The 22,032-nt window shown below is 38.2% G+C and overlaps 1 protein-coding gene across 1 annotated transcript in view; it reads right to left on the reverse strand.

The window, feature by feature from the left end:
- Window positions 1–5,300: 5,300 nt before the first annotated feature.
- Window positions 5,301–22,032, reverse strand: part of SLC25A36 (solute carrier family 25 (pyrimidine nucleotide carrier ), member 36) — a gene marked incomplete at its 5' end in the record, with an annotated part of 19,454 nt that continues 2,722 nt past the window's right edge. Inside the window, 5 exons of the mRNA XM_009077325.1 lie at window positions 5,301–6,090; window positions 6,818–7,107; window positions 9,543–9,609; window positions 17,051–17,151; window positions 19,788–19,865. Coding sequence (XP_009075573.1) covers window positions 5,897–6,090; window positions 6,818–7,107; window positions 9,543–9,609; window positions 17,051–17,151; window positions 19,788–19,865 — 730 coding nt within the window. The remainder of the gene's footprint in view (window positions 6,091–6,817; window positions 7,108–9,542; window positions 9,610–17,050; window positions 17,152–19,787; window positions 19,866–22,032) is intronic.

Raw genomic sequence — 22,032 nt, forward strand, 5'->3', positions numbered from 1 at the left:
ATACACCAATTCAACAGTAGGAACTGGTCTTATTTCTTCAGATGTCATCAATTGTAATGTTCACCACCAATCCAACAATTCCCATTACAAAACACTTGCTCTTTAGCCAAGATCCTACCCATGTAACAAGAAATTAAGAGATTTTCTTCGTGGCCCCACATCAGTTTCATGAAAAATGTATAGATTGGATCCCCTGCATCTACTCCATCTAAAATAGAGATGATCACAAATAATCATCAGCTTATCTTAAGATCATCAGTTCTTGCTTACTGTCCAGTTATCTTTATAACATACTTTTGCAGGAGAGATATACTTAGAGCTCTGCTTGCTATGAGCCTGTGGCTCTCCTTTAACTGTTTTCCCTTTTAAATACATTATCCAGTCTCCAATCATATAATGCAGTCCTAAATTAACAGAATCCTTAAAATACTTGCTGCCACACTGTGGGCACTTTGTATATGTTTTCAGAAGTTCGGATAGATGACCAAGTCTCAAAACAGACTGCTTTGCATTCTTTGCTCTCCAGACAATTTCAACATGTGCATCCTCAGTCCCATCCCAAGTGTCTGTTACAGAAGCAGGATTAGGAAAAGCTACCAACTTCTCGACAGCCACAGTTAAGGAAGCACTCCCCCTTTGTAGAGGTCTACACAGAATTAGCAGCAACTTCCAACATCCAGAACTTGGCTTTGAAAGATTCTAGTTAGCTTCACACAATTCCATCACTGACAAGTATCTCTGGATTAGTGAAACCAGTCTTACAAACATCCCTTGAAGTATTCCATCTATAAAACCAGAAGCTCCTCTGCTCCAGTTTATCTTCCATAGCTCAAGACACCATTTTGTTTGTATCAATTTGCCCATAGATTCCTGTCTAGGCATTTCTTGCCTTTTCCAGAAGCTGTGCAAGAAGATAAGGATGTTCTGAGTCAGCACAAAGCATAGTGGCTGGCAACAGCATATACAAGATAAGAAGTGTTTGTCCTTGGAAATATGCTTTATATTAGTGTAAGTGCATTATCAAATTCAAGGGCTTTCTTTTGTGAAAGAGATCATTGTTAAGCTTCACATGATTTTAGGTTGCATCTATGTCAGATTACACTGCTGCCTTAGTGCCAGGCCATAATCAATTAGCACATTAAATATGTCTTCATTTTATAAACATGCTTTTTGACCAGGGCAAGCTTAACACAACCCCTCTAGCAGAAGGGGCTGTAAAGCAGCATGAACATGGAGACATACCAGATGACTTAACCTGAGCTCTGCACTCCAATGTGCCTCTTTTGGAGGGGAAAAGTGAAATATCAATCACAGACAATTACAGTTATGCCAGTTAGAGGCACCATTTCAGATGTGTCAGGGATAGGCACACTGGTTGCCTGTATTGGTTCCAGAGGACTGATCATCTCTAAGCCTGGCTGATCTGGAAGTTAGGAAGTAGAGCAAGGTAGGTCAATTCACATTAACACCTACTGAAAGGAATAAGTTAACACAGATGTGCTGGTTTAATGCAAGTTCTGAAATAGTTCTGAATAGCAGAAAAAACCAAATCAGAAACACAAACCTGGCTCCATAATAAATGCTGCAAAGGATTCAGTTCCAGAAGACACTGAGGGGGAAAAAGTGCAGCACACAATCACCAAACAAAACTCATGTACACATTTGTAGAATGATTGGTGAGAACGTTCTGAGGACAGACTTTGGATCAAACACCTATTATTGTAAAAAAACTCAATATCCAACCATGTTTCAGGTTCAAGGACTTGATTATAACTGCACACCAATTAACTCTGAACATTTTAAGGAATTACTGCCCTTGATTTTTGTCAGCAGTAGTTTAAAGCTGGCACTTTAAATGGACACGAGTTTTCTGGTAACAAATTACTGACTCTCAGCTGACAGTACCACTTAGTTGTGCAGAGGTAACAGTGTTCAAATCCAACTGCACGAACACATACAACTAGTTTAACTCATCCACAAATCCCTCCAAACCCACCATATTATAGGTACAATACAGATACATTATTTTCTGCTACTATAACATGGCACAAGATAAAATGATTCACTGGGATCTCCTACTGAATTGCTCATTTTTAATCACAACTCTCCAGGCACTGGAACGTATCAATAATAGAAAAATTAAAAGGTTAAAAATAGTGTACGGTTTAGCACAGAAGGCAACATTTGAACAGAAGCACATAATTTTAATTTGCTTTGAAGTTTAAAGCAATCCAAACGGAAAAACTATATAAATACAGAGTAAATGCACATAGTTTACAGCCAACTACATGTATGTATGCAAGAATAATAGCAAACCTCACATGAGCACTGAAGTATTCTCAAGCCATCATCTGTGAGTGTTTAGCTATGACTCTGAGGGCATAGTTATGTTCACATATGCAGGGTAGGCAGACTCAAATAGAAGAACTGAAAAAACGTACATAACTCAGTCTTAACAAAGTTGAAAAAAGTAGTACATTTACCTAGGCACACTTCAGCATTCAGCTTCTTTTCTAAATTTGAACAGTTTAAACAGGAAGCAACATTTATGACAGGTCTCCCATCTTTTGTCTCTGGAAGCATTCTTTTACAATGCTACACTCCAAGGAATGTTACAGGTGTCATTATAAAAAGAAAAAACAGAATAGCAGAAACTGTCATTAACAATCAGATGTCATTAACAACTCAATCAGAAAGGGACTATATGGAGTGTATTATGTAAACAGAGAACTAGAGAGGTTCAGTGTCAATATACAAAGGGACAGGTGATGTCTCAGTTACAAGTAAAACCACCAAAGAACTCCAGAGCTCCCCACTGCAAACCTAAACACAGACTTAACAGATCAGAACTTCAGACAGAAACAACACACCTACCCATCAGTTTAAAGGCTGGGCTCGTTCCCCTGCAGCACACCACAGCTAGCCTGTTGGCACACAGCACTACAGGGCCAGAACGGATAGCAGGGGCTGAGAAATGTGGCTGCACCCATGGAAATGTCTTTTCCACGGCTTTCCCAACCCGGGCCCTTGCCGAGTCCCTGCCTGGCACTGCACTGCCATCTACTGGCACATATAACTGAACGTAGCATCATCTTACTCCCTTTGAGTTTTTATAATAAATATCAAGAAAACTATTTAAAATAATTTAAAGATCTTTGGGAAATATTTCGGAGGTAATTTTGCAGGTATTGGTAGCTGGAAAAATAACAAATCCCAAGAAATTTTTGGGGTTACGTTTGGTTATGTAAAGCAAGCCAAAAAGATCACCGCTGAAGCTTAAAACAAAGATGGAACATCCATTAAGGAGGTGGAATAATAAACTGATTGGCTGCTTTTAGCTGTTGTCTTCCGTATTCAGTTTTTACTGTCAACATACCTACTCATCAACTCCAGAGGCTCTGCTCTCACCCAGACAAGGCACATGCATAGTACCCAGGGAATTAATGGGAAACAAACACGGAACCAAGAGACAATCCAAACAGAGGAGAGCAACTCTCATGAATCTTGGGCTAATCCAAGTGTTTACTGTATTCACAAACTCCAAAACTGAATATGGTCTTTGCCAATTTAAGTCTTGGCTATGACTGAATAACCTGGATAGCCTGAAGAGTGACCAACTTTTTGCAAAACAAAAATTACAGTAAGTAGCTATTCCTGCATCTGAACAATGGCATCACAGCAAGGCTTAAGTCAGAGTCATGAATACTCCAGACTTCCTAGAGACCACTAGAAAAAGCCCACTTTAGAACATATTTAAACACTCCTTTCACTTCTTTGTGACAATCAAGGTCACCATGGGCACATCTCAGACCACGTTATCTGTCTTTAATAAAAAAGATAACATTTTCCAAGGAGGAAGTCAATACAGCACTGCAAGGTTGCTGTATGTACTATGGGTGGCTTTTAGAGGATGAGCAATTAATACAGAGAATGACATGAAATACTTTGACACTGTGTGGAGAACATGACAAAGGTCAAAATAAAGGAAAACAAATGAGAAAAAACACAGACTGATTGTTCTGCAAGCTTTGAGCTTTTACATATAGCCTACAGAACCACTGCAACAGAGATGCTATGGATCTACAGCATAAACTCCTGCACAGCTTACAGAGAAATCAAACCACATGCTTTGTTTAAAACCAAACTGCATGTTTTGAACACAGTTTGACTACAGATAACCAGTAAGAGGAATAAAGTCCTAAGCCCTAAGAAGGCCACAAAGTGCATAAGAAGTCATTCATAAAATAAAGCCATTGCACACAATGCACAGTTCAAGTGTACTGAAGTACCACACTGGAAGAGTTGATAGCACAGGTCTGTCCACACCAGTGTAGCAGCATTTATATGTAGAAAGCTATTGCCCCCAGTTTATAATGATCATCTTCCTCAGAAGGATCACAGATGCAGATTGAGAAGTACTCAAGGTGCAAATGAAAGATACGTGGAAAGCTGTAAAAGTTCTTGTAACATTAAACTTCTTGACACTCCAGTTGTATGATTTTGGAAAATTCTGTAAATGATGACAGCATAAACTAGCTAAGCCTCACTGCTGAATGCAATGCATTATTTTGCAATTGGCTTACAGGACAAAACCAATGCCTGAATGTTCAAAGAATTTGGAGCACAAGGTTATACTGTCAGCTGCAGTTCAGTAGACAGGCTCAAGCTGGCAGAAGTGATACAGCAATTATCAAGGGGAATGCTTTCAAGAAAAGCTCGATTACCATTTTCTCCATCCTTCTGCACAGAGACTGTCTGCACTGAAAACACCTATCACAACTGCAACTGTTCTCTGCTTTCTGGTGGCCTTAGTCATGGTGATGTGTTCTCCACCAAGTACTCCCAAGAGACATTGGTAATCTGGGCCAGGACTTGCCAGACATTTAAGGGTAGTACAACCTGTGCTTAGGTAGCATGAAACTATTTGAGCGAATATTGTTTTTCACAAATGGGAGGCTAGACTAGCTGAGATTTCTCATCACATCACAAATCCTTAAAAAGGCTATAAAGTAGCATTCAGCAAGTTCTTCCTTTGCTGTGTGAATGACCTGAGCAGGTTGGTAAGGAAAAGTGATGATATAGGAGAATGTTTCATAGGTCTCTCTTACTTCAAGAAAAGTTCCAGAATAGAGAAAGAGGATGATGCAGCAGAACTAGAAATCCACATACACCAGTATTAACAGACTGATAACCTGAAGAGTTCAACAACCAGATCCTCTCTTGCTAACCTACAACACTGTTCAGACTCAAGGAAAAAAACAGAACCACCCAAATGCAAACAAAAACAACTGGACCAAGTATCACCTTTTGTAGTGAAGAAATAATTCTGTTCTGGGTCCCTGTGCCATATTTTGTCTTGAGGTAGCAATATGGAAAACTTTACACACTAACTACTACCTCAGTCTCTCAACAAATCTTCAGAGCAACTAAATGGAAGTTTCAGGTATGGAAAGCTATAAAGTACTGTCTTCCTCATTCTTCCAACAGGTTGCTATGCAGTAAAACAAAACAAAAGTGATGTAGTTGACAGCAATCACAAAGGGGAAGTGAATAAGGCTCCACAAGAATATATTTTACATCCCCTCCCTCACCCATTGGATCTCTGAAGATGACTCAACAGCTTTGTCTAGATTAACAGATGAAAAGAAAGTAATTTTGAATGAAGAGATGTATGAAGGCATTCCCCAAAGGGCAGTTCCCATTTGCCACATTGCCAAGAGACCACACAATAAGGCAGCAAAATTATTCAGATTGCCCCCACTCAGCCTTCTGTTTTGTCCATAGCTGCTTGTTCCTGATAAAATGTTCCTTTTGCCCACCACATTGGCATTGACATTCAGTGGTCCACTCCAGTCTTTGCACCTTCCACCTTCTTCCAGGAAGCCTTGTCACACTGCTATCCATCAAGCAAGTAGACTACAACTTCATAGGTTGACATCATGATAGCTGTGTTTGGAATCTGTCTGATGAGGTGTGTGGTTAAACCTCGGTACAGGGACCCATACCCTTCTTCTCGCACAAGCAAAGAGAGTGTCTGGAAGAAAGATCTGTATTTTGTTCCCTCTTCTCTTAGTCTTGTTCGTACAACCTCTGCACAAAGAAAACCACATGTGGTTATTCACCACTTCTCGTTATCTTTCCCAGAAACCCATCAGTAATTTTTACATGAAAATCCCCCTCCCCAAATTCTCAAACTCCAAAGTCATTTAAAAAAGGAAGAGGAAGACAGTAGCAAACCAAGTATGTGTAAAGAAACTAATTACATTTTTGGCAGTATTAGCTATCTGACTAAACAAGACAAATTCCTTTTCTTAGCTACAATCCAGAAGGTGACTGTTGTTTGGGTTTACATTTCAGTTCAGAAGTTGACACTGGTTTAGTACTTAGACCATTAACAAACATCAAGTATATACAATTCCTTTGCAGGAAAATTAAGTGCAACAGAGCCTGTTTTCCTAGACAAGAAACTTATTTATATTATTACAGGGTACAAGAACTTGCTGGCAAATATATATGCTGGCTGTGTATATAAAAAGTTTCCAATTGAAGAAGGACCTCCTTCTTAAGTACTTTGGGCCATACCTTGACAAATCCTTTGGAAAAATAAACATTGCCTATGAAAAGGCCATGCTAGATACCCACTTTAAAGTACTTCCATTTCTGACTACTATACTCACATTGACCTGCTGAATCAGATGTGAAAAGCTTTAGACAAAGTAATATTGAGCAAGTGAACCAAAGCTGGCTGCAAATATAACTGAAAAGACTCCCTTTGATCAGTCTGGCTCAGGCCCTCAGCTGTACATGCCCCACTTACCATGGGGATATGCTATTGATGTTGCACAAGTTTTGGAAGTGGCAGCAGCCATCATCATTCCAACAAAGTCCGATGCTTCTTTTGCCGATTCCTCCTCACTGTCCATGGCAGAAGCAGTCTTATACTCCAGGAGTTTTCTTTTAATACTCTCATAAATAACAAAATGAATAACAGTCTCAGATATGCCTGCGTAGGATGCTGACATTCCTCTGTAAAAGCCTTTAACACCATCTGATCGATAAACTTTTCGGACACATTCCAATGCACTCATTCGCTTTTCTCCACGATTCCTAAAAGGAGAAAACAAGACAGACATTAACTAGTGCAACTTAAGACTGAAAAATAATTAAACAGCTTTTGTTTGAGTGATGGGAAGACCTAGGAAATATCCACCACTGATGCTGAAAGGCTCCAATCAGATAGTTAAGAACACACAGAACTTAAAAGTCTCAAAGCCTTCAGCACTAAACACAAGTAAAGCATTGCACAGAATCCAAGCCAAACTTCATAGGGTGACTCAAGAAAAAGGATCATGTGGGCAGGTTGAATAGCTCTAGGCCTCCAGAACTCTTATGCAATAAAGGACTAAACTGCTTGACAACAGACTCCCAAGTGGGCTGTCAATGTCAGTGACTCATGAGAAAAATGACCATTCCCTTTTGCATAATGGATTTCCCCCAAATGTTGCCTCAAATAAAGAGCTCCATAGCCATGGTAATTACAGTGGCTAAGAGTTCGAGGCCTCACAGCATTACAGCTATAGCAAATAACTAGCACATCAACCAATGCGACACTGGTAGCTATAATTTGATTCAACTGAGCCACTGCTAATGTCAAGAAAAATGCCCATTAGACATGACTGTATCAAGCAGCATTTGGCAGATAAAATGTTGTTTTGAGCTTGCTTACTGAACTGAGTTGTGCATATTCAAAGAGCATACTGTACACAGTTATGCAAAACCACCACAACACTGCTGAAGATGTGCTTCAGTACAGAGACAAGTTCAGGCACGTGAAGCATATGACTTGTGCTAGCAGAGGTCTGTGTGAGCAAGTCATGGAATAAACCACCAAATAACCTTGTAAGGAGTTATAGCAACTCAGATACTGTCAGAACAAGAGAGACACTGACAGCAGCTATTGTCTAAGTTGTAAGAGGCATTGCTTGATGGCAGAATTTAAGTCATGATGGTGTGAACCTGCAATGTCAAATGCAATGAAATGAGGTACAATTAAGAGGAAGATTTGGCACACACAGCTGTGAATCAGATCTTGTGCAAGCTAGGGGTAGGAGACTGCAGAGAACTGGGGAGCAACTGGTGAGAAGAGCAGCTGGACCTGCAGCTTCAGGACCACCCCCAGTCCCCATATGTGTCTGGTACACCTGAACAGGTTCACTATCACAGACTTCTGCAGGTGTTTGCTCTTCTGATGTACAAGATACACAACATTATCTAGAAGGCCAAAGCAATTTCACTTTGGAAACGAAATGTCTCCTCCAGCTCTTACTGGGATCAGAGGGATTTTTGAGAAAAACTTCAACAGAAAAAAGATTAGGCCAGGATAATCCCACAGGCCAAGTGTTTTTATGCCTCTATTAACAGTTAGAAGAGCTGAGAATGCAGTACACAGCTAGACTAATTGCACTGTCCCATACAAAGTTAGATGATCCTTTGAGTCTTGACATGAACAATGTGCTTAATATAATGCACAGAAATAATGTGCACAAGAAATTAATATTTTCCCTAATTTCATTAAAGCCCTATAGTTTAAGAAATTTAACTGATTTATCAGTAAAAACCAAGCAGAGGCACAAGATGACATCAGGTTGCACATAGCACCAAATCCACTCAGAATTAGTAACGCAACTATCACCTCAAGTATACAATGACATCACAAAAGAAAAATTCATGTAAAGCTAGTTCTGGGATACATACACTGTGGTCTCCTTGTAGCTGACCATTAGTCTGCTGAGAGGAAAATGCTACTGTGGACTTAATGACAAAGCCCAACAGATCTCCAAAATAGGAATATGTGGCTCATTCATGTTTAGGATGACTGAAATTTTATATTCCATGTTAAGTTTTCAGTAAGAAAAATCAGTCCCTCCCTACAGTTTTCAATAGAAGGGAATGCAGAGGCCTTTTTTTCTCCTCTCTATTTGCATAAAATTCTACTTCATTACAAGTTTAAAACAGTTTCTGAAATCAATTCTTTAAGTCTAAACAACTTATTGACTATCCCACATTAGGACAATTCTTGTTTCCACCCATGAAAGGAATCTTCCCCTTTTTATAGACTAGCACTCATTGTATGAAAAAAAAAAATTAAAATGAGGATATTTAAGGCATTTTCCTAAGCATTTGCTATACTAATTAAATCCATACTTCAGGCATGTTTAGCTTAACAGCTAAACACAAAGAGAATGTATTACTGAGGGAAAAGGTAACCATATGGTTGGTAGAACATTATCTTAATGAGACTGTTAACCTTGTAATTAATTCCAAATTCTCTGGCCAGTCTATTTATAGAGCCTCAGGCATGCTCAGAACAAAGTTAAAATTGAGAAAAATGATAGTGTAACTTACAGATAGATCAGCATCAACTTGCCAGATTTAAAGTTATGAATGTTTAAAAGAACATTCCGTTTTGGGATGCAGAACAGACTCACAACACTTATGCAAAACCTTATCACAGCAGTGAGATTTTCCCATTGTCACTCTACCTTGCATCAAGCTGTAATCGTGTCTTTACTAGCCAAATGGGATTAGTTGTTGTGATTGCAGTAAAACCTAAAAAACGCAAAAAGAACAAAGTTAGATGTGAAAGTACCACAAGAACAACTGCATCTACGTTCGAAACGCACACAGTAAGGTACAGTGGATGCAAAAACTCGGACTATACTGATTTTTCACAAGTTCCCATTGTAGCCCTTCACTGACATTTTATCAATGCATACAGCCAAGAAACACTTAGCTTGGGTTTTAATTTTACATTAATATCGAGTCAGTTGGATTCTTAGCAAGAGATGCCCCATACAAAATAAGCCAAATTAAGTACATTTCTCTGCCTATCTAATACCAGCCCTAATTTGACACCATGGAACAGCAATGCCAGCTAGACTAAGATCAGCCAATTTGGCAAACATGTCAATAGGAATGCATTGCAGAGACAGCTATAGCAATTTGAGAGGGTAATAAAACACTGTCAATTTACTTTGTTACCTGAAATACAATCCGAGTTTAAAAGCATGCAGGCTGAATAAATACTACTTTTGGTGCAGTTAAAAGGCACACATTACTGTAAATTAAGAGTCCTTTTAATACTGAACTACATAGAGCAGTTAAATTTGAGTGCTAATGTTTTATTTAGTATTCAAAGCAGAGTTTGTTGGCTGGCCTAAGAATACTTTGACAAGCATATGAGTGTTTAAATTGTTAAAGTAAATACTATGACTTCTAACTATTCAGACAGACAGCAACTATTCAGGCTTGCACAAGGGCCAAGGGTTAAAGCTTTGATTTTCAGTCCACTAAAGAAAAACAAAAAAGGAGTAAAGAAACAAATTTAAAACAAGAAAAAAAGAAAAAAGAAGTAAGAATCACTCTTACTTCTGCACAACTGTGGAGAGAGAGAGAGAGAGAGAGAGAGAGAGAGAGAGCAGAGTGAAAGGTAGCTCTGGAAAAAAAAAAGTAAAATAACAAAAAATCATCTAGAGCTGTAATACCACACATGCACCATTGATGAGGTGTCATGTCTGCAGGAGAGAATAGGAAAAGGGAAAAGCTGGAACATGGCCAGGCAAGAGATGATAAATTTAGACACTTGCTTTCTAAGTGACACACATCACTTGTATATCACTACAAAGACATGCTGCTCTCCTGCAAGGGAATGGACTGGGGGTGTGGGAAGCAACAGAGTTACCTTGTTCAGTGCATATCTGGTGCATAACACTTATCCAACGAACAGGCTATTGATAAGTTTGTTATGGAGGTCAGTAACAGCTCACAGAAATGCATTTAGCTTACATACATGTTACTTCTGTTCAATCACCAGCTAGGTTCACATTGCACACAAAGGTCTGCAATTCTCAGAAATGCCAGGGGATCTTAACTGTTCTCAGGTTTGTTCTGTCCCCACCCCCAAATCTTTAATAGGTCATCATGATTTTCAGTCACAAGTTTTAAAGACAAATTTCCAGGTTTGGCAGCTACTAAAGTTTAGCTGGTTATCTATGCCGAAAGAACAAAACCACTTTGAAGGTTTCTGTTTAATCTTCTGATTAAATAGGTTTGAAAACTGACTCAAAATTCTTAACTACATAGCTTTCTGTGGTAGATAATAAAGTTTGGAGTTGGCTTTTTAAATTTTTTTTATACACTACCCTTTTCTATGCCTCAGTACATATATAGCCCTCATGAGAGTGAAATCCTAATGAGCTACCTCTACTTCATGCAGGTAAATAATTATTATGTAAAAACTCAAAGCACTGGGGAACTACAATGTATGGGATGTTTTTAACAAACTGTAATTGCAAAACAGGCTCTGTAGCTCAACTAGCCAGAGTCTGTCTGACCTGTCACTTAATGCCACAGAAACTCCACTGATTCCAACAGCACTTAAAGTTCAGCTGAAAGGAAACACTGTCATTGCACATTTTTATATCTTTACACTAGCACTAATAAAGCTTTAATATTCTTTGACTTCTAATCAGAATCTTTTCACATCCAGAGTGGAGTGAAGGGCACTAGGAACACTCAGGACTGCAACGAAGGCTTTGAAATAAGGTGGGCTAAGATTACTAACTTCCCCTATCAACAAATTTTTTCAGGAAAAACTCCTCTCTAAACCCAAAATTTATTTCTGAAGTCTCTCCCAGTTTGTAACTACAAGCGAACAAAGCCAAAAAATTATTTGCATTCCTATTTAAGTTGCATGCTTTGGAATTTTGTTATTGATAGTCTGTTACAGCCTTATCTGCTTAGCTCTTTCTCTTCCCTATTCAACCCCCAAAAAGGGAGTCTCTGCAGAGCCTAAATCTGGAACAGGAAATGCATAGGTGAGATCAGAGGCAGTGTCAGAGTGACAGCAGTGACTGCATTCACCCACAGCAGCAACCTGACACTTGTAGGCAGGCTGGAAAGAGTCTATTGGAAATTTCCACTGAAGGGTGGCTGGCACAGGACGCAGCCCCTAGTCTGGCTGAAACTGTATTCCTGGGTTTCTCTGAGCATTATTTAAGCTCAGGACCCCCAACAGTGGGATCAGGTACAGCAACATGGCCAAGTTTTTTTTAACCTAGGGCTGTCATAAGCCTAAATGGACAGTTCAAACCAAAGCTTTCAAATCAAAGGGCCCTCAGTAATGCAGGATTCAAGGTGAAACAACCACAGGTCAATTCTTACAGCTGATGTAGTAGATACAGTTAGTGGAAGAAGGAAAAGAGCTGAGTGATGCTGACACCAAGGAAAGCCCTCCAGAACATGAAATGTACCATTTGGGATCTCTGCTAAGATTAAGCTTTTATTTTTATACAGAAAATATCTGTAGCAAAAATACTTGCTAAAACAAAGGTTGGGGGCTTTCAACATGGTTCCCATTTTTTTTTCCCAAAGTGTCAGTGAACTTCATAATGCCTTACAATGTTTATTGATGTGCTGCACCCTCAAGAAAGGTTGATCAGAAGAACAGATAAATTTGGCAATACTTCAAATACCTGTACTTTGCTATCCTTTATTTTATTCTTTGAAGTTGTAACCCCAGTTTCAGACAGAATTACCTCATCTACCTTTTTAGCTATACCACCTACTGACAGGTAAGATCCCAGGTATTCCTAATATGCATCTTATTTCCAAAGATAGGGGGTTTGGGTTTTATCTATAAGCCAATGTAATTGATACAGAAACGTGAATATGGAATGCTGAATAAAAATCCAAAGGAGTAAAACAAAAACCAAACCAAAAACAAAAACAGAAAGAGACAGAAAGGAGATTATACACATATTAAAAAAAAGAAAAAGAAAAGAGGTCTTTGAAATAATATGACAACACAGAATATCAGCTGCAGCATTTAAAAGGCAGCTCTGGGACACTGGAAAAAAACAAAACCCAAATGCCTTGTTTAACCCAGTAGGGCTTTCAATTAGCCAGAGCTAAGTACAGGAGCAGCTATCAGTGAAAGGTATTTTCTACCTTTCCCTGAACTGCACAGAAAAAAAAAAAATAAATCACTCTTACCAGAGTGAAGGAGAAGTGATGTCTTTGCACAACGCACATCATCTGAGTTCAAGATAATCCAAGAGAATTCCCCTTATTGTGTTTACTTAATAGATATTACAAACCCAATGTGTGGTTCTTACACTAGAGGCTGCAAGAGACGCTCAGTTCAGTACTCACGAGGTTTAAGTTAGTCCATATTTCTGCAGGAAGTGACCTGCGGATGGGGAGCATGAGATGACACGATCTCACTCTTTTCACGGGAGAAATGTACAGTAAATGCCTAAAATAGACACAGGCTTTTCTGTATCATAACAACAAGCAGTGACCTCATCAGACACAAGTGTACAAATCGAATCCCATTGGAAGGATTTGTGAATTAGTTATTGTGAGATCTAACTGTTTTCAGGTAAAAGTTTAGGAAAAAAAAGAAAGAAAAATAATCAAAACAGGCCACAGATATTAAAATAGTTGTGTAAAATGCACTGAGTACTGAAATTTCTGCTCATTTGCAGCAGTTCAATTTTGTATCTCCAAATACTTACCTATATAGCAAATTTACAAGTGAACCCTCTTCCTTCTCCACTCCCTCCCAAATATTAGTCAAAAAAAACTAGCCTTGTCTTAGGACTGAAAAAGCAAGATAGATACCTTATGAAATCAAACTTTCTAAGACCAATGAACTAAATATGCATTTTATTTGATATTAATTGTGTACATAGTACTGAAGTCTCACAAAAGTATGATATATCTCCGTAATAAAGTGGTCCCAATTATTTTTTAACAAATAAATAAAAAATAAATCTGCATTTGGGTCGGTTTGCCAATAAAGTTCTAGAAAGAACAGCAACAGCATACAAGGCAAAGTAGTTTTGCAGCAGATTTGCAACATGTTGTCTGATTGAGGCTATGAATCATTAAAAAAAGCAAATAAGAAAGCCATACAGGAATCAAGGATCTTATTCAGTTCTCTATAGTTTTTCTTCTCTGTGGCAAAAGAGGCTGAGTGCAATGAGAAGGCAGAATTTACAGTGAATCTGAGAATTTAGCCTAATTTTGAAATGTACAGAGATGAACTGTCTTCACACAAGCAAACACTCATTCTTGTAGTACCCTCAGACACATTCCCTGCCCACGTCTGCAAAAAGAGAACCATGTGATATGCTGAGGAATAGACAAAAAGGATTCCTGAGTACTTCTTCATGTCAGTGCACAGATATTTTAGGTACGAAGGTGACATGACCTATCTGCTGGAAGCTAGCACACAGCAAGAAAACATTCATTTCTAATTGCATAAGGCATCAATTACCAATATGCAGATAATTCATCCTCCTTGGAATAAAACCAACTTACTAGGAGAATCTTAAGACCAAAAGTAAATGTTTTATCTTTAGAAGGAAGAACCAAACAAAAACGCTTAAAATACCATACCTCAGCTTTTCACACCTCAAAATACCATGTGCATAAAAATCCTTATTTACCAATGACATTAGTCTGAGAGATGTATTAGCATATGATACAAGTAAACAGAACTTAAAGTTGACTAAAGTTCACTATTTGTACTTGCATAAAACAGTGACAGTGGGAGTTTTTTTAAATTGAATTTTTGCATCATTACTGTATTTTGAAACCTACAGGAAAAGCTTTCTAAGTGTGAATTGCACTTCATGCTCATTAGGTACCAGAAGACCTTATGAAACAGAAAGGTCATATCAAACAAAAACAACACCCCCAAACAACCCTCATTTAAATCTGAGTTACTCAATTTCTTAATGAAACCAATGGCAGCTGAAAAAGAAAAAAAACCAATGCTGATTACTTTTTGCTAATTATTAAAAGTGTTTATCCACCTTGCCAATTTTGAAACCTCAGATTCCAAAGCAAATATTGCAGGTTACCTCCTGTGTTAACCTGTCAACCAATTAAGAGCTCACATCCCATTTTGTCCCTGTTATTCTGCCATGTCTTTAAGCTGATTTGCATCATACAGCAATACAAACCTTGCAGGTAAAACTGTTAATAGCTGGTTTAAGTGCATTTTCTGAAATATATTAGAATTACAAAAACAAGGTTAGCATGTTCCCAAGAAAGCACTGTTAATTTTAACTACCAAGTCCTTTTCATGTATCAGAATAACACCAGTACAGAGTATTGAGAAGTTGTTTGTCAAAGAATCTTCTTTTAAAGGTCTTTCAGAGAATTTCTGTAGTATACAGTGCCACCACATTTCAAGAAAAAGTGTGAGCCTGCACTGGGTATTCTGCTTCATTGACTATATGATTTAGAAATACAACTGCAGAACTTGACAAGTGTGAGAAAAGCCAACAGCCCCAAAAGCTGTTCAATACTAAAACTTGTATACAAATGTAAAAAAAGGTGAACAGCAATTAAGGCTTAAACACATTTACCCCAATCTCCTACAGTCAGATGTACAGTGCATAACAGGAACCTTCTGGAAGGGAAGCAAGTTACTAAGCAGATACAGAACTCCATGACAAACTACAGTCTGAGTCTGCAAACACTCAGGAAAAGGCACTACAGCACATATCCATAAAAGTTCCTTTCACTACAGAATGAGGGCAGCAACTTCCAAACACAAGGAACACTCTAACCTTTGTCTGCAGCACTGTATGAGTTACACAGGTTGTCTTCAATTGAGGACAGACTTGTTTCTATCACCCATACTCCCCCCTGCCCCCCAACTTTAATGACATGTTTTATCCCCTTGACAAAGAGCTGAAGACAATTCATTTTTCATGGAGCAATTAACCAATTAGGATGACCTCTTCATTAAATCCCCTTCCATCCCATTCCCCATGCTGTTCACCTACAAACAAAACACACACTTGTAGATTATTAAAAAAACCTCTGCATCATCTGAACACCTTGTCTGCCTTGGGCAAAGTAAAACACCTCTCCTTACATCCCTAACAACAATAAAAACTGCCATCACATTTCATGTGCCAGAGATGAACATTAGTGTTATTTAAGTATAAAGCTAATGTCACTTATATTTTCTCTGCTATATAAAATTCCTTTGCATCACATTAGTAGCAAGCATTAAATAGAAAACTAATCCCATTCCTTATTCTGATATCACCTTTGTCAGTCCATTCCAGATTGCTGGTACTCATGTTCTATACACTGGTTGTAAAAATTTGACAGTAATTAGAAACTTCAACAAATAAACTGTCAAAATTCATCTGTGAAGTGCCTATAACCTATACAGAAAAAATCTTTTGAAAATTTGGGTTTGTGCAGGAAGGGCACAGGCAACAATAGGTAAAGTGTTTTCAGCCCAAGTTTTGGTTTTTCCAGCACAAGTCCATGACCATAACTCAGTTGTCTTTAACTCCCCTTGTTAATGGCTCCAAAGCACAAAACATGGAAATCAAACAAAAAGTATTGGTAGCTGCTAAAATATACCAAAGTTAAAATCCTATTTTATATCTGCAGTGTATCTTCAGAGACAAAAATATATGAAAATTATGCAAAGTCTGCTCTTCTAGGACCCTTTAGTGGTAGAGCAAACTTCACATAGAGTGGTATATGAACAAAGGAGGAGGGAGGGTTACAGATAATTTACACAAATATCTGGAGGTGTATTTCAGAAAGAAAAAAAGTCAGTCAGATATACCAAGCCGTAACAGAGTGGTGGTAAAAAAAACTCAACAGATTAAGCAGCATTAAAAAGCAAACAATGTCATTGATAGTTTACAGAGCAATGAGTTACTGTTTTGAATGGTTTTATTTCACAAATTTCCCATTGAAAAAGCAGGCATGCAGGTTTTCTAGAAAACACTATTCACACACAGTTATTTATCACTCAGTGCAGTTTCATGCATGTATTCTCCAGACAGCTTGTTTAACAAGAGGCCAAAGCAGGTAGTCACGAAAAGATGACACTATTCAATTACTGAATATTTTCTGTTTTGTTGGGGTTTTTTTCCACATTTATTGTCACCTCCCATTTGCAGATATGACTGTAGAACGAAGCTAAAAAGTTACAGATCCTTACCTGCCACACCAGCTGAAACCATGTGTACCTGGGTAGAATCTGGATTGAAAATATTGTTCAACTTTTCCTTGCAGTTTGAGTAGGCAGCAAAATATATCGCCCTAAAATGAGAACAAAATGCAAATTATGTTGTTTTATGTGTCAATATCCTTACGGAGCAGTGCCATTAACTTCACTAACCCAAGATGATCTTGGGTTAAATCTTACTTCCTCACTAAAGAGCTACTCAAGGACTAACTCTTGCAAAGTAGTGGCACTATTCTAGGAATGGAAAGAAAAACAGATCACACTTTATAGCATTTTCTTCCACAACAGCTCCAATTACCAGTTAGTGAGGGGAAGGATACAGACAGGAATATGGCAGTGACACTAGGAAGTTTAGCCAGGGAAGCAAAACACTGCTGAACTGAAAACTGAAGTTTCAGCATTCTGCAACAGAAATTTTTTTCTAATGGACCTCAACCCACTCCAATAACATTACAATTTCAAGAGAATTAACGAGTAGGCAGCTTATTTTTCACAAACCAAACAACATTCTTAATATTATTATGGCATTTAAGATGCAAATATTGATAATTTTTTTGTTATAAATATTTATACATTAAATGCTAGAACAGCTGTGAAACTGGGATCTGCATTTTGTTTCGTTAGTTCTATATTTAGAATAGGCACAGATTTTTTCTTATGAATATACTACAAAAAGATTTGCACACTTGTACTACACTCCAGTCTGAGCTGGTATCAAAACAAAGCTAGAATCAAAGTCAGCATAACAATTCAATACATTATGAAAAATCCTTTTCGCTCATTAAAGCTAAAAAACTTATTGTACACACATCTAAAACTCACATTACAGGTTGCAATTCAGGTTTTTTAACCTTACAGACAGCTCTCTACAGAAGAAAAAAATGAATGTGCAACTTTCCATGAACAGAACACTAACCTCATTAGCTGTGCAAACATGTTTTTCTTCATTACAAAAAGGGTAAAGTGTTTGCTTCATGAGTGTAATTTCTAAAATGGAACCTGCACTCAGTTAAGTGTACTGGATGTGTTATGAAACATGCTTCTCTACACCTTATTTAAACAAAGAGCCCATGTTATATCCACTTAGCTAATGCTTAATTGAAATGAAGCACCAGATGAAAACTGATTCAGCCAGAGGGAAATAAGGATGTGCTCATAAATAAGACTTCACAAAATATATCAAGTGGACATTTTTAGTATGGTGGGGTCAATGAAACAAGCTAAGTATTTCACCTGGGGGAAGAAGCGAAGGGAAACACAAGATTTAACATCAAGTTTACTGAAAACAAGTATGATGTATTTTATAACTGCAGATATTTTTCATTGAGGATAGTAACTTATAAAATGGAACTCATCCCTGGATAAAAATGGCTACTGAAGTGTTGAACATTTGATAGACCAGACTGGTCTACCAAACAAAAATACAGGCTCTTCAGATTAGGAAGTGTTGATACATGACAGGCGTCAAGAATAAAAAAAAACTATGGGATTTACTTCGGCTTCTCCAATGAGCATTGCTAAATTAGTGATCAGAAGATACCTGATATTCCTAAATCCTTAAAAAAAAAAAAGTCTGCTAAAATAAAGATACTCCAATTCCTGCATTATATTTTTCTCTTATTCATGCAGAGGATCTTCTGAACACTACCGCAGCTGTCAGATCTAAAGTTCAGTTTAATAATATCTTCAAGAAACATCCAAACACCTTAAAAACCAGGAAAGTTAAGACACTCTGCAAATGGGTGTGCAAGGGACAGGATGTTTTCTTTTCAGACAAAATAAACAAACAAAAGCAGGGCACTAAGTCAAAGGAAGAATAACCATTGTGGAATATATTCCCTCTGCATAGACTCACCTCTTGAATAGAAGAAAATACAAATGAGCCAGAAAATAATTATAGCCTCATCCAGGATTAAATAGCTATATTATTTTTACACAGCTTCATTTCTATACTCTTATGTATTCTCCTATTCCTGGACTAAACTTTGGCTAATGCTTGTATGTAAGGACAAATTCAAACTCTGACATAAATCTACACCTCACTGACTGCTAGTTCCAGCCAAGTAGCTAAAGTATTTGTGCTGATGCAGAGTAACAGGCAACAGCAACACCACTGCCAAGTAGATCTGATTTATATCCCTGCCTCCTGCACTCCCTAACACTGCCCTGGTACCCTTTGGAGCCCAGCCCACTGCTGGGTCTGCTTCCTCTGGGACAGCTGTTAAGTATGCCATCCTACCCAGTCCTGCCCTTTTGGAAGTTTCAGAACAGGCTTCCTACTTCAGGAGAACATCAGTCTGTACTTTCACCAGAATTCAGCAAGAAAAACCATGTGTGTTGAGGCTACAGTCACATAGTTGCTTCCTGAAGATGATGGATTAACTGAAGGTTAAAACTACCTTTGCATTTTCCAAGGTACAAACTTCTAGTTTACATGTGCAACTCCTTAAGCATTTTCTTTTAAATGGACAAAACTCTGCATGAGGGGCAGTACACAATACTAAATACTATTACAGTAGCACATAGGATAGTAAATGCTGAGGCAGTTGGAGCTCTGGAGTACGAGCGGCTTGATTTTGCAGACCACAAAATTAGGCCAGGAACCAAAGGTTACTTCTATTAATTATTTACAACTGCAGATGCAAAACGTGCTTCAAATAAACCTTAAATGCCTCAACGTATTTCATTTACTGTGCATGTCTATATTTACCTGGAAGGAGCAACACCTACTAAGTTAGGACCCAGCCCTCTGAACAGAGAACGAGGGCCTTCCTTTTGCAAGATCATCCTAGAAAACAAAAACAGACAATACTGTAACATTCGGATCAAAATTACGCAACACACTGACTACCACAAATACTTCATTTTAAGCTTTACTCTGAAAAACTTTCATAGTAGCTGACAATAGAGTACTGACCACAAAAATTAGTCATTTCCTAGAATCAACAAAAAAAAATTCCATTAGTGCTTGGAATGCAATAGAAATCCAGAAACTAAATGCAGAACTAAGACTTATGATGTCAATACAGACTTACCTCCAAAGACAGGAGCACATACATGCATGGAGCTGTCTGCCATTGAAAGTCAAAGTGTCCTCTAATCAGGGGGAAAATACTAAGCATAGAAACGTTCACATTCCTGTAGGCTGCAGATTGTTCAGGAGGCAGAAATACTTTATTCTACATTACATTCTTTTTACCACCCTTCAGCTCCCAGTGGTTGTGAACTTTCTTGAGTGGGAAGGCCAGAGGGCAAAGAGCAAGAGAGAAGGAGAGGAGAAACACTTAGAAAGGTTCAGTGTCACTGCGTCATATGTCATCCGAGAGTTGCTCAAAAAAAATGTTGCTCTACTGCTTCCTATACCCAGCCAGGGACATCTCTTGCAATCTCTTATCTACTCTTCTCAAAAGGAGAGAAATCTCAATATGGCTTTGTATGTGCTACCCCAGTTTGATTCTACAAGACTGCCAATGGTACATCAAGTTACAAGTTAGTATCTGGAAGGCTGCTTTCCTCTAAGTCTTGCCTTTCTCATACCCATAAATGAAATAAATCTGCTAAATACTCAACCAGGAACCCATTCTCAGCTTTATTCTTTAAGATACAGCAATTATTTTGACTATAGTAAAAGGACATTGCAAACTCCCATGTGAGAAGTGGCTCTTCCTTGAGGCTGGCAGGGATTTTCTCCTACCAGCTCTGGACTGTGTGCTCCTGCCCAAGCACTGCTGCTGGGCTGTGGAGCCAGTGACTTTTTTTCTTTTTGACTCATTCCAGAAAAGCCAATCCTTACCTCTCCATGCAGAATAATTCACTTCAGTTTGATATTAACTGAGACAGGAGTGTAACCCATGCAAAAAGTCACAGCCACAATACAGTCTTATCAAACTGTGCAAAAAGTCACAGCCACAATACAGTCCTACATCTCATGTACCATGTCCACTATGAACACAGCTCAGGAAAGACTGCTCGGGTGGCAGTGGGGTGTAACCTTCCATCTTTGTGGGATTTACACACAAACAGGGACACAAGCAGTGAGTTGAGACTTCAGATGAGGCATTACTAGTACTTTAGTGTTTGCAGTACCCATCCCATGTAGCTGCGGATTTTAGAACAGATTTGAAAACCATCATGCAGCAAGGTTCACTGGCACAGTAAGAGAATATCCATCAATATTCAGTTTTAGTAAAATCAATTTGCCCAGCAATCTAGATGCTAATCAGATTGGTATTTTACAAAGTATGGTAGAACATGGGAGGAGAAACAAGGACTACCTGCATCCCATTATGGCAAATTGCTCTAGCAACTGCTTTAGAACCAAACTTAAAGTTAAGAATTAACTACTTCACCAGATGTTGCAAAACAGAACTGGCCAACACACACAAATAGTTCCCCTGTATATTTCTTCTTCAAAGAGACATGCAGGTTAATGACAAGTCAATTACTCAACAAAGCAAACTGCCCTTGTATAAATGGCCATTTTGTTTGGAATTTACTAACAGAGCAAACAGGTGAAAGCTATCTATTGCACTGGAGGAGATTCCAAGCATATTCCCATTCACTGATTCACCAATGTTCTGTTGCTAAATGAAACTGAAAGTTTACATTGCTTTCAGTAAGCAAAAATAAAACTGTGGTTCTGCAGACACAATCCCTGTTCAGGAATGCTGACATGTGTCCAGCAACATCTTAGCTTTGTGTCCAGAACAATTGGTATCATTTCACTATGTGGGTAGTATTGCACCGTGGCAGTAATTGGAATATCGAACACACACTCAAAGGCACTTTGGAAATACAAATTACTTAGACATGTCTGTTATCCTGAAGGTATTTTTAACACTTGTAAAGCTGAACCCAATTAACATGATTTGTGTCCACTTAAAAACACTACTTAAAAAGCACTGCCACCACATCATGTGTTACATATGTATATGAATATATAGCATATACATGTA

Source organism: Acanthisitta chloris, unplaced genomic scaffold (assembly GCF_000695815.1).
Source record: "Acanthisitta chloris isolate BGI_N310 unplaced genomic scaffold, ASM69581v1 scaffold18860, whole genome shotgun sequence".
Taxonomy (NCBI): domain Eukaryota; kingdom Metazoa; phylum Chordata; class Aves; order Passeriformes; family Acanthisittidae; genus Acanthisitta; species Acanthisitta chloris.